Source organism: Medicago truncatula, chromosome 2 (genome assembly GCF_003473485.1).
Source record: "Medicago truncatula cultivar Jemalong A17 chromosome 2, MtrunA17r5.0-ANR, whole genome shotgun sequence".
Classification (NCBI taxonomy): domain Eukaryota; kingdom Viridiplantae; phylum Streptophyta; class Magnoliopsida; order Fabales; family Fabaceae; genus Medicago; species Medicago truncatula.
The window spans coordinates 33,529,428-33,541,388 of NC_053043.1; the positions used below are offsets into that span (position 1 = coordinate 33,529,428).

An 11,961-nucleotide genomic window follows, 5' to 3' on the forward strand; every position below is an offset into this window, starting at 1 on the left:
ATTATGAAAATAATTGCTTTGGTATTTTAATTTCATATTCACGATATAGCTACATATATCATCCAAGATAGTGGGGTGCATATAAAACTGTATATATGTTGGACAAAAAAAAATTAGTTTAAAATTTAATTTTGGCAACAGAATTCCTTCACAATAAATTATGCATTCTAAATATCAGGGTCTCCCTTGTCCCTGACTATATTGATCTAAATATCAATAGCATTCTAGAAAAACATGATTGTTTAAGAATTTAGCTCATAAACTGAGTTATTTAATTCAAGAATGGATTAATGATTGCATAGTTCCCACGCACAATGATTCAAATCTAGAAGATTATTAGTAATTGGTATAGTACCATCAATGAAATTAGATAACTTGTTCTTGGCGCCAAGTTCTCGTCGAGTGGATCTAGACCAAGAAAGGTAGTTTACAAGATAGATACATTCAATGGAATAGTAACAACCACTGAATTTTGACCTTCACTTGGATGAATATAGCAGATTGAATCGATATTGGAAGTTGGAGGCGGAGATATCACTGATAATAGCATGATGTAGAGATAGTGCAAGAATCAAGAATAAAACCCTAGAAAGTGCAGGAATGGAATGGAATTCACAAGAATGAAAATGTGACTGATACTGTATTATGAATATGCAAATTAGAAAATTGAGAGCTCAAAAGAGTAAAGTAATTTTCCTTATGTAATCTAGCTTATGTAATATTGCTAAAATACTCCTAAAAAAATAAGTAGGTGTAAGTTAAAGATAGAACTACTAGTTGATACTTTCAAGTTCAACAACAGTTTTGAACCACAATAACAAGTTAATTTGGATTCATCAAGGAGACCATCAAAGATCGTTTTTAATTATCCAAGAGATTGAGTCACCAGTTGTGAATAGCATATTGACTATAGGCTTGATTCGTTGGTAGTCATTTAGATATTCAACGAGTACCTACCTTAGATGTTCTTGAGCTTGGATCAAAGTTGACTTGGCCAAGCCTTGATTAAGCATCCAAAGGAGAGTAGAATGAATAAGCAGAGATTTTGTTATTCCGACTTAAAATCTTAAGAGGTGAGGGATCAGGTACTGCTAAGAAGGGGAAAAAGAAGAAGGGAGGCTCTGGCAATAGGAGAGGAAGAGGAAGGCCTAAGAAGAAGAAAACAAGTGAAGAGCCTGTCTTTGAAGATGATATAATTGAACATTTTAGGAGATCTGTTAACAATGAAGGAGAAGTAGGCCAATCAAATGTTGTGGAGGACAAGGGATTAAGTGATCTGGAAGAATACAACTCTGATGAGCTTGTGAGTGGGTCTGACAGTGATGAAAATGATGCAGGAAATCCACAATTTCCAGTTTTTAAGATGCCAAATAGTATGAAAAAGTATGAATGGGAGGTGGGAACTTTATTTATGACTAAGGTTGATTTTCAGCTTGCTGTTAGAACTTTTGCTGTTGAGAATGCTAGAGATTTGAAGTTTAAAAAAAATGACTTGAAGAGAATGAGGGTAACTTGCAAAGGTGATGGTTGTGAATGGGAAATGTATTGTGGTAAAATTGAAGGTGAGGAAACGTGGCAATTGAGGAAAATTATAGGGGAGCATACATGTGCACTAGGGTGGAAAATTAAGATGATGAACTCTAAATGGTTAGGATCTAAACTACACACAAGGGTTAGAGAGAATAGGGACCTAAGTGTTACTACAATTATGCAGAGGGCTCGACAGAAGTGGGGAATGGATGTCAACGAATACAAGGCTTATAGGGCAAAGAACTATGCAGTTGAATTTGTTGAAGGTAGCTTTAGAGAGCAATATAGAAGGTTACATGATTATGGTAAAGAATTAATTAGAGTCAATCCAGAATCATCTGTAACCATTACTGGTACCCCTTATGTAGGTTCTGAAGCTGACCTAGAATCTCCTAACCATATAGTTTGTCCTCACTTTCAAAGAATGTATGTGTGTTTTAAGGGGTGTAGGGATAGTTTCTTCAAGTGCATATCTATAATTGGTCTTGATGGGTGTTTCCTTAAGACCCCTTATGGTGGAATGCTATTGACTGCAATTGGAATGGATCCTAATGACCAATACTTCCAATTGCTTATGCTATCGTGGAAGGAGAGAATAAAGAATCATGAACATGGTTTTTGGAGCTTCTCATAGCTAATCTTGGTGGCACTAGACTTTGCAAAACTTACACTATAATTAGTGATCAGCAAAAGGTAAAGTTAACTAATGAATTTTCTTGAATATGTTCAAATATTTATATTTAGTAATTAATTGCATATGTTAACTGTAATTGTTGTATTTTGCTAAACAAGGACTTTTTCCAGCAATTGATGCTTTGCTTCCTGGAGTTGAGCAGAGGTTTTGTGTCAGACACCTCTACAACAACTTTAGGAAGAGACGCACTGGGAAAAAATTGAAAGATTTGATGTGAAGGGCAGCAAAGGCAACATATAGAAGTGAATTTGAGAGGGAGATGAAGACAATTAAGGAAATAAGTGAGGAAGCCTTTAACTACCTGTGTGAGATTGAACCAAGGCTCTGGACTAGGGCAATGTTTAAAGGTGATTCAAAGTATGACACACTAGTAAATAACATATCAGAAGCATTCAACTCTGTTATTGTTGTTCCAAGGTCAAAGCCTGTGGTGTCTATGTTGGAGGATATCAGAGTGTATGTGATGGAAAGGTGGCAGCTCAATAGGGAGAAAATTGCAAAGTATGCTGATGGTGAGGTGCTGCCAAATATCAAGAAAAAACTTGAAAAGGAATCTTCATATACTAATAACTGGCTAGTAAGGTATGAGTTACTTAATACATCATTGCTTTTATTTATATTCATCTGGTAAAATATGGTGTTAATATGATGTTAACCTTAATGTAGGCAAGGTGGAGATGATGATTTCCAGGTTACACATATGTCACAGACTGGAGACAAGTTTGCTGTAAACTTGTTGAACAAAATTTGTGATTGCAGGAAATGGTTGTTGACAGGACTGCCATGCTGTCATGCCATTGCTTGCATGAAGTATAAAAATTACAAGATAGCTGATTATGTGCCATCAATATTCAAGAAAGAGCAATATGCAGAATGTTACTCCAGCAACATTTTCCCAATAAATGGCCAAGATCTATGGGTGACCACAGAATGCACTGATCTTCAACCACCACCTATGAAAAGGCAATCAGGTAGACCTAAAACGAAGAGAAGATTGGATGCAAGTGAGCTGATGAGAGATGACAAACAGATGAAGAGAGCCAGTTATGGAATTAAGTGTAGTAGGTGCAAGCAAACTGGACACAACAAATCAACATGCACACTACCTCCACCACCGCACAGGCATCATTTGCTCAGGCACAACCACCACATGGATCATCTTCTCAGGCACAAGCAGCCTGTGCATCATCTTCTCAGACACAACTAGCACATGGATCATCTTCTCAGCCACAAACAGCTTGTGCATCATCTTCTCAGGCACAACCAGCACAGGCAACACAAGCTTCTCAGTCACAGACACAAGATTCTCAAGCACAGTCATCTCAACCGCAAATTCAGAAGAAAATGAGATCACCTAGGAAGAGAAAGAATGTGAATCAAGCACAACTAGGTCAGCCACAAGCTTCTCAGTCACAGACGCAACCATCTCAGGCACCAATCCAAAAGAAAATGAGATCACCTAGGAAGAGAAAAAATGTGGACAAAGTTGCTGCAACTCAACCAACACAAGCACAAAAGAAAGGAAAGAGGTTGTCAAAGAAGGCAGGGGCAGGGTCTGCATCTCAGCCTTAGAAATTAAGCATTGTGAATGTCTCTTGGAATGTAATTTGTGTTATTAAGCACTTCTAAATGTATTTTTGGTTAACTGGTATTAAGTAGTCTATTAAGTACTAACTGATGTAATATGTGCTATTAAGCACTTTTGACTTTATTTTTGGTTAGCAATGTCTATGCACTTTTTAACTGTTAAGCACTTAGTGCTGTAACATTGCTACTACTTTGTTGTAATGCACTTATTAATATATGGAATGATGTGCTATTAAGCACTTTTTAATGCCTTATAGCAGCCTATAATACAGTTTCTGTTATAGCCCTTTTCCAAGTTATAGTTTCAATTCAACTTAATTGTAGCATTTTATACCAATTCCAGTTACACTATTATATCATCTTAAAAGGTTCCTATCAACATATGTGTTTAAACAGAACATCAATAAAACATAATTCATCCAAATTATTGCATTCATTCATTCATCAAACACTACACATTACATTCATTCATCAGTACATTACATTTATAATCAACCTAAACATTCATTCATTCATAGCAAAACCAAAATACATTTGTGTCCCTATTTCAAATAAATTCCACTCATCATGGATGTGGTTTTGCAAACTAACATTGTTCCTAAGACCAACACAATCCCAAAGCATACAAATCCAAAAATTAAAGCCATTATCAACCATTTCCTTGTTCTTGCTAAATCACTCTTCAACTTGTTTTTCTTTTTCTTCTGCTTTTCAATCTTCAACTTCTGTTTTTCAATCTTCAAATCCCTTTCATCCATAACATCATCTTCGTCAACTAACCTAAAGTAACTGCATCCTTTGTCACTCGAATTTCTATAGTTTCTACAACCCCAAAATTTCTTCCCACAATTTGGATTCAATGCATCAGTTACAGTTCGAATGACAACATTTTCTCCACACCTACAATTTGGTACTGACCTTCTTCTCAAACTAGACCCAACCGAACCAGATGCATATGATGAATCATGAACCCATTGAGTTTTTGTAGTGTGGTTCGACATTTTTAGCTGGATTCTGGACAATGAAGAAGAAAAAGAATGGTGGGAGAAGGAGGAAGGAAGGATGTCACGATGGAAGAGAAGATTGGGTGAGGAAGGAGAAACAAAACCCTAATTTTCTCTTTTCTTTACCCTTTTATACTGCTGACAAGGTTTTCCATCTCATCAAATGATAGGCTCACGTGTAATGCCAACATTGACAAACTTAACGTTTTTTGGAAAAAACTGACGTACGGGACTACTTTGGTAAACGGAGACATACTTAAGGGACCAATTTGAGACAATTTAAAGTTAAGGGACCAAAATAAAATCCAAAAATAAATTAAGGGACCAAAGCATGTATTAAGCCAATTCTAAATATCAACTAAAACTTGCCAGTTATCATGTGTCTAGGCATGAGAAAGAGAGTAGAATGAATAAGCAGAGATTTTGTTATTCCGACTTAAAATACGTCTACCTCACATTTTCAGGACTTGTCATTGACCACATAATTTTGAAGCTTATACCCAATTATAATTTCTTGTTCGTGGATATTAATCTATTATTATCAAGTGCATTCTCAATTTGATTGAAGTGAAAACATGATAGTATAGTATAGGGTAAAGGGTGATATTTTAAGGAGTGAAAAAGGAAAGATACACGTCACTGAAAAAGGAAAGATGCACGTAAGTGCTAATCTTTCGGCTACTAATAATAATACAATGGAAACCACATAAAAACCTAAACATTATAAGAGGAAAACAATGCTAATAATTTACCAAGTCAAAATCTGTACTGCTTGTCGCCGGTTGACTATTACAATGTACTCAACTCCTAAGATATAATGTTAGTATATCTTGCGATACCCAAAATCGCACATCAATAGAAGATGTGATACAAAAATGTGTGAAACATTACTATGGACTTTGCTCCTCTCAGTCCACTTTAATATATCTCGCCTTTCACCACCAAAAAAATAATACATCTCACCTTGTCTGATATCCTTGATTTTTGGAGCAACAATCTTCAAATTCTTTTCGTGTTTAGAGAAACAATCATGTTAGGTACTAGATCCTAGATATAACAACTTATTCTCTCTTTTTACTCCTTTTCTTTAGTGATGTTAAATCTACTGATGCATCCAATTCCACTTTTTCCTGTTTATTTCCCTTTGGAAATTCTTTATTTCTTTTTCTCTTACTTCTTTGCTTCAATAATCCTTTCTCTTCTAGCATTTTCAGTTTCTGTTTTTTCCGCTCTTTCGCTTTCTCTTCAAACCCATCATCCATCATCTTCATTTTTGCAACATTCTTAGCACTGAAAACCTGCAATGCATCACAAAGTAAAGAAGTCATTAGGGATTCTTTTTTTTTTTTTATCAAAAGTCTTACATAGCACATAATTATCATTTTAATAAAAAGCTAGAATCAAATAATATCTAATATGCAATTCAATGCTTAGACAGACAAGCTACACCTGTAAAAACATACCTTTTTCATGAGAGAAAGGACCTCATTTTCTTTGTATTCAATCATTTCAAGTTGCCTTTCAATAAGGGTCTCTATTTCCCGAATGAGATCAACATCATTCTGCAAATGGTGGCAAAAGAGGAAATCAATGCACAACAAATGGCAGAATCCTAAAATGTGTGCATTCTATAAAGTGAGTGTAATTCTATTTCTGTTGTAAAGGTCAGTTTCTACAGTTAAATTGTAATTTGATACCAGTTTCTAACATAATCATAACTAGGAAACTGAATTGAATACTGGCTTTTATTGAATAATTCTGGTTCAGTGGCCAGAATTTAATTACAAAGTTAGATCTGGTTTCCTCCCCAAAAAAATCAAGGATAGATACAGCAAACAACAGTTTCCTCCAAAAAATTCGAGAGTCTTGGTCTCTCCCTTCAAAAAATTAGAGAACTTGGTCTTTCCCTCCCAATAAAACACTTCATAACTTTCCTAATATCTTCCCATTAAACTACTTCCTAAAACTTTCCCTCAATAAAACACTAATATCTTAAATATTTCAAAAAACCCAAATCCAGACATGTATCTGAACAACCTATATGCCTATTAACTATAATTTTCTCTTGGCCGAAGTTCATGTGTAAAGAATTGAAATTAAATTAGTAAAGAGGAACATATGTATGATTTATGAATAATAGCGGTTTCTGTTGTGATGCATTTGCAGAAGACACCATAGATTTGAACACAATTTGGTTTGAAAATAAATGAAGTACTAATCAATTGTTGATAGAACATCTTGATGCAAGTTACAGCATACTCAAGGGTCTCCACCAAGACACATGTACAGTTTAAGAAAAGTCTTGTAAACCTCTTTAAAGCTACGGAAAGGACATTTGACATCACCAAAGCCAAGGTCTCGATATTGAATTCAGTTGTTGAGAATCCACCAGCAGCATAGGGGATCCAAACATACCCTCTAGGTTTTTTCAACAAGTAAAGTTTAGAATCTACTGGTAATTAACTCTGGTTAAACATCTCAAATCAATAACTCTTATGTTTCTGTCAAGTAGAAAATGTTCGAAAAGGGGGAAAAAAACAGCACCACACAATCATCCTTTCTTTTTTAACAAAATATCTTTAAGATCGATCTCCCTACAACACCATTACATAACTACACTTCAAAAACTAGAATAGTTCAGTGCATAGTATAATATCCAAATATCAGTATTAAAAAAATAAACAGCTGCAATGACTCGACTTGCTCATTATATGTAGATGTTCAAAATTTCAAGATATAAATAAGCTTGTAGTTTAGAAGATAGCAAGTAACTAGGAAGGGATAAGTGGTGAATGCTTTGGATAACTTCCAGAAGGATCCACCACTTTAACCCAAAAAGGTTAATGTCTGAACGGATGTAAGTGCAAGTGTAAAAATAAGGATAAGGAATATATAAATGAGACAAAGAAGGCAATCACTTGTCATCTGCATGACATGCCCCATTTTGTACATAGGCAATAAAATAAGGTTCAATTTTAACAACTAAATTGTATGACGAACAAAGGACCATGCCAAGCCAAAGGGTAGATAGTTAAACAATTTGCCGGTACAGTCCCGCTTTCATCAATTAACAACCTTAAGGATATGAGTTCGCAAAAAATAACCATTTGAATCCAACTAGAATAATTGAGATCCTAAACATGATGTATGTGTTGGTACATAAAATTAAATACATTTATTTCACAGTAATGTTTGTGAGGGAGCCAAAGCTGGACTTGATATAAAGAATGCATGGAGATGGCAGGGCTTCCAAGCCAAAAATTTGAAATTTTTCATCATGTTTATGAAATTTTTCACCATGACATCTAATTTCTTGGCTTTGGGTTCCATTATCTATTTATATAGGGTGGACAGAGAAGCAATGTTCAACATACAAATGGTGCCGACGTAGCAACCAGTCAACATGAGAATTACAAGGAAAAAACCAATGCATTCAATGAATGAAGACTCGACTTCAAACAAAAGAAAGAAATTTGTAAGGGTGTGTCCATTTGCTTTCAGAAAATGTAACGGGGGGCGGGATAGGAAATGGATTGAAAACCACGTGAAAGTTTTGTGATCAGAAGTGAAATAGAAAATAAAAAACAACAAAGTTTGCTCTTACCTGGGTAACAAGGCTCAAAGCGAGTCCCCCTCTACCTGCTCTTGCAGTACGACCAACACGATGGATATAATCTCTTGGAAACCTACATATGAATAGCCGAAATCTGTTTCATCAAATGCTTCAAATGTAAACAAATAATAAAACAAATTTGGAAAAGAAAAGTAACCTTGGAACATCATAATTGATAACAAGGTCAACTGTAGGTATATCCAGACCACGGCCAGCAACATCAGTTGCTAGTAATACAGGAACCTTTCCCGATTTAAAGTCATGAAGTGCTTCAAGCCTCTGAGCCTGTGATCTGAATGAATATAAAGCTGCAGCTTCTTGATCAAGCACTTCCAGCATTAAATTTAAACGATGGCAATCTCTGCAATTTGGGAACTGTTAGAGTATCTACAAATATTTAGACAAAGAGAAGGACATATAATTGCCTAGGATAATCTGTTAGTTATAATCGTCATAAAGGATTCAACCATTAGACCTCCTACTTCAACACCAAGAGTAAGCAAGCATGACTCAGAATAATAGTTCTGATGTCCAAGAATAAACAGTAAAAACAGAACCAAAGATTAACTCTACCAATTCCTCCACTATAATATGCTACAAGTAGAAAAGGCAACAGAGGAAAAAATTGCTATAGAATACAACTAAATAAAACTCGTCTTTATATTTAAATCATTAACTAAAAGTAACACAGAATTCTTTCCAACTATTAATGAGTAAACCATGGTCCACATTATCTGCTGAAAGACGGGTATCCCATATTTTAGGAAAGAAATCTTACTTGCACCCTATGTCTACTAACAAGCAGGGAACATCAAAACGCCAAGTGCCTACTACCAAGATTACAATGCTGGACTTCAAATCAAAAAAATCGGCACATCATGAAAGCTTTTATTTAATGAGAGACGATCTCATCCACAAACAAACATTTAATTATTAGACTAGACTCTGGATAGGCAACAACCAAAAGCTTGAAACTGTGTTTATTGTCCTTCAGAATCATAGAGAATGCTAATAATATCTAGTTATTGCCAATAAACTGTCCACAACAAACGAGGGGAAAACAGAGGAAAATGCAAAACTAACACAATCAAATTTTATCATGTTGGTATTACAATGACACTGAGGAAGAGGGAAGTGAAGACAAACACATAACAGCCTAACGATCAAATAAAAATAAAATAATCAAAGACAGAAGTACAATATAAGCTACAAAAAAAACAAAAATAGCAGGCAGGGTTGTTTAATCAAATGTTCTAAAAAGTGAAAGTGGCAACATGGTTCTATTACTATAGCAACCCCAAAAAAAAGAGTTATGAACTTGAGAATAAAAATGAATATCATGCCAAAATACATGTAACAAAAAATGGTTATGAAAAATTCAAACACATCATATAGAAAGATACCTGCATGTAGAGACAAAGACGATGGCAGACCTAATACCCATATCTTCCATTTTAGACAAGATATGCAACAAATATACATCCTTCACATTTTTAGGGATGAATACAACCTGTTGCTTAAGGTTCTCAACCGTCTTAAACCCTTCATAAGCTTCAAAGGCATACAACTTATCTTGATAACGCTCACGCAACTTTTGCAAATTACTAGTTGTTGTTGCAGAAAAGAATAGGTTTTGCCGGTTTTCTGGTAAGCACTGAAATATAAATTTCAATTCATCCTGAAAACCAACATCCAGGACTCGATCTGCTTCATCCAAGACAAGAAACTGCAAAAGCAATGCATAAATATCAGCATAATCATAATAATGCTTAATCTATTAATTATGTTTTAAAACAAAGCAATGCAAAATTATTTCTAATATTTAACCATTCAAGTACATTATCCAATTTTGATTACTAACACATACACATGCAAAAGAGATTCTATATTCCAATCATGGATAGATTTGTACTCACTTGGGTAAGGAGCTGCTTGGATTAGCTTATTTGAGTTTAGCACTTGTGTGACTAACTAACTACTTGAGTGAGCTTATAGAAACAAAAAATGTATATACATGTCCATGAGCTCTTTTCAGCTCATTTCCAGAAGCTCGTCATGATAACTTATGAAAATAGCCTTTAGCTTATGCGGGAATAGTATGGCTTTTCCTTTAATCTTTTGTCATAGTTATAGAACTAACTTAACTTTTTATCTTGTGTTATAAAAATAACTTAGGGCCTGTTTGGACTGGATTATTTGATCTTATCTACCGCCATAAACACTTACTAAAACAGCTAATAACATGTTCATAGGCTGTTTCCAGCTTATTATCACAAGCTCTCCAAGATAGCTTTTGAAAACAACTTAATAGTTTATACGAAATTTAACTTTATTTTATCTTCTGCTGTAGCAGTAGCTTAAACATAAGCTCTTATCATAAGATGCAATTATGATATTACTTGCAAGTTAAGTTGTCTATCCAAATAAGGCCTAACATGTAAGTGTTAATGCTATAAGCGCTAAATTAAGTTGTTTATCCAAACACGGCTTAAAATCAATTTCATTAGCACATCAAAACAAGTTCAACAACACAGTTATCACCAAATTCATCATAATCAATTAACCAATTACCTTAGTCCTGGCGAAAACCGGAGCAATTTCAGGATTATCCTTAAGCAAAACCTTAATCCTCCCAGGAGTAGCAATAACAAGATGCGGCCTAGCAACCAACTCTTTAGTCTGTCTAAGCATATCCATACCACCAACAACCACCGCAATCCGAAGCCGAAGCGACGAACCAAGCGCCCTAAACTGCTCCGCCAACTGAAACGCAAGCTCGCGCGTGGGCGTCACCACAAGCGCAAACACACCAAACGTATGTTCAGCAAGCCGCTGCAGAATCGGAAGCGCAAATGCCGCTGTTTTACCGCTTCCAGTTTGGTCGATTCCGATTACATGACGGCCAGCTAGAATCTGAGGGATGCAGTGTTGCTGCACGCGCCGTGGAGTTTTCATTCCGAGTTCTTTGCAGGTTTTTACCGCCCATTCGGAGAGGCCGAGATCGGAGAATGTAGCGGTGGTGTTTTCGGGGTTTGAATTAAGGGTTTCGTGTGTAACGACGTCGTTTTGAGGTTTATTGGAAATGGGGAGTGTAGGGTTAATGGAAGGTTTGCGAGATGGTTTAAAGAGTGGAAAATTTTGGTCTACAAGGGGTTGTGGTTGCTCCATGACTGATGAAGTAGAAGAAGACAGTGCTGAAAAATAAATTAAGAGGCAGAAGGAGGCAGCTAAAAGGAAAATGTATGTTTAGGGTTTACGTCTTTTATTTGCAAAAGGAAAATAAGGGTAAGTTCAAAATTTGATGTTTTTGAACTGGTCATCGTATTTTTGGGTTAATAGTATTTTTTTTTTTTTAATGGTGTATAGGATTTGAATTTCAAATTTTGTAATATATTATGCATTGTCATTACCAACTCAGTTAAGTTCACGGAGACAATAATGTTTATACCTTGTAAAAAAAAAATTATTTATCTCCTCTAAAAAAATAGTTTTTCAAAATATCCCTCTAATAGGCCATTCAAAAAACTAAAATT

At 35.2% G+C, this 11,961-nt stretch overlaps 2 protein-coding genes across 2 annotated transcripts; one reads left to right on the forward strand and one right to left on the reverse strand.

The window, feature by feature from the left end:
• The first annotated feature begins 360 nt into the window (after nucleotides 1-360).
• Nucleotides 361-2,441, forward strand: LOC112419413 (uncharacterized). Its single transcript, XM_024777064.1, has 3 exons — nucleotides 361-422; nucleotides 1,072-2,144; nucleotides 2,323-2,441. Exons 1-3 carry the CDS (start codon nucleotides 361-363, stop codon nucleotides 2,439-2,441), a joined length of 1,254 nt encoding a protein of 417 aa, XP_024632832.1.
• A 3,014-nt stretch (nucleotides 2,442-5,455) lies between these two features.
• On the reverse strand, nucleotides 5,456-11,710 carry LOC11446780 (DEAD-box ATP-dependent RNA helicase 36). The gene is made up of 6 exons (XM_003596040.4): nucleotides 11,000-11,710; nucleotides 9,832-10,154; nucleotides 8,586-8,789; nucleotides 8,420-8,501; nucleotides 6,279-6,377; nucleotides 5,456-6,113 (listed from the first exon to the last, which is right to left on the reverse strand). The coding sequence occupies exons 1-6, from the start codon at nucleotides 11,594-11,596 to the stop codon at nucleotides 5,877-5,879; spliced, it is 1,542 nt and encodes a 513-aa protein (XP_003596088.1). The 5' UTR covers nucleotides 11,597-11,710; the 3' UTR covers nucleotides 5,456-5,876.
• Nucleotides 11,711-11,961: the final 251 nt, after the last annotated feature.

Excerpts from the sequence above, each read along its gene's own strand:
- LOC112419413 (XM_024777064.1), top strand. The coding sequence starts at position 361 with ATGAAATTAGATAACTTGTTCTTGGCGCCAAGTTCTCGTCGAGTGGAT. Across the intron at positions 423-1,071 it reads GTGGATCTAGACCAAGAAAG|AGGTGAGGGATCAGGTACTG; the intron begins GTAGTTTACAAG and ends TAAAATCTTAAG. Across the intron at positions 2,145-2,322 it reads AATAAAGAATCATGAACATG|GACTTTTTCCAGCAATTGAT; the intron begins GTTTTTGGAGCT and ends TTGCTAAACAAG.
- LOC11446780 (XM_003596040.4), bottom strand. The coding sequence starts at position 11,596 with ATGGAGCAACCACAACCCCTTGTAGACCAAAATTTTCCACTCTTTAAA. Across the intron at positions 10,155-10,999 it reads CGGTTTTCGCCAGGACTAAG|TTTCTTGTCTTGGATGAAGC; the intron begins GTAATTGGTTAA and ends TTGCTTTTGCAG. Across the intron at positions 8,790-9,831 it reads GTCTTTGTCTCTACATGCAG|AGATTGCCATCGTTTAAATT; the intron begins GTATCTTTCTAT and ends CCCAAATTGCAG.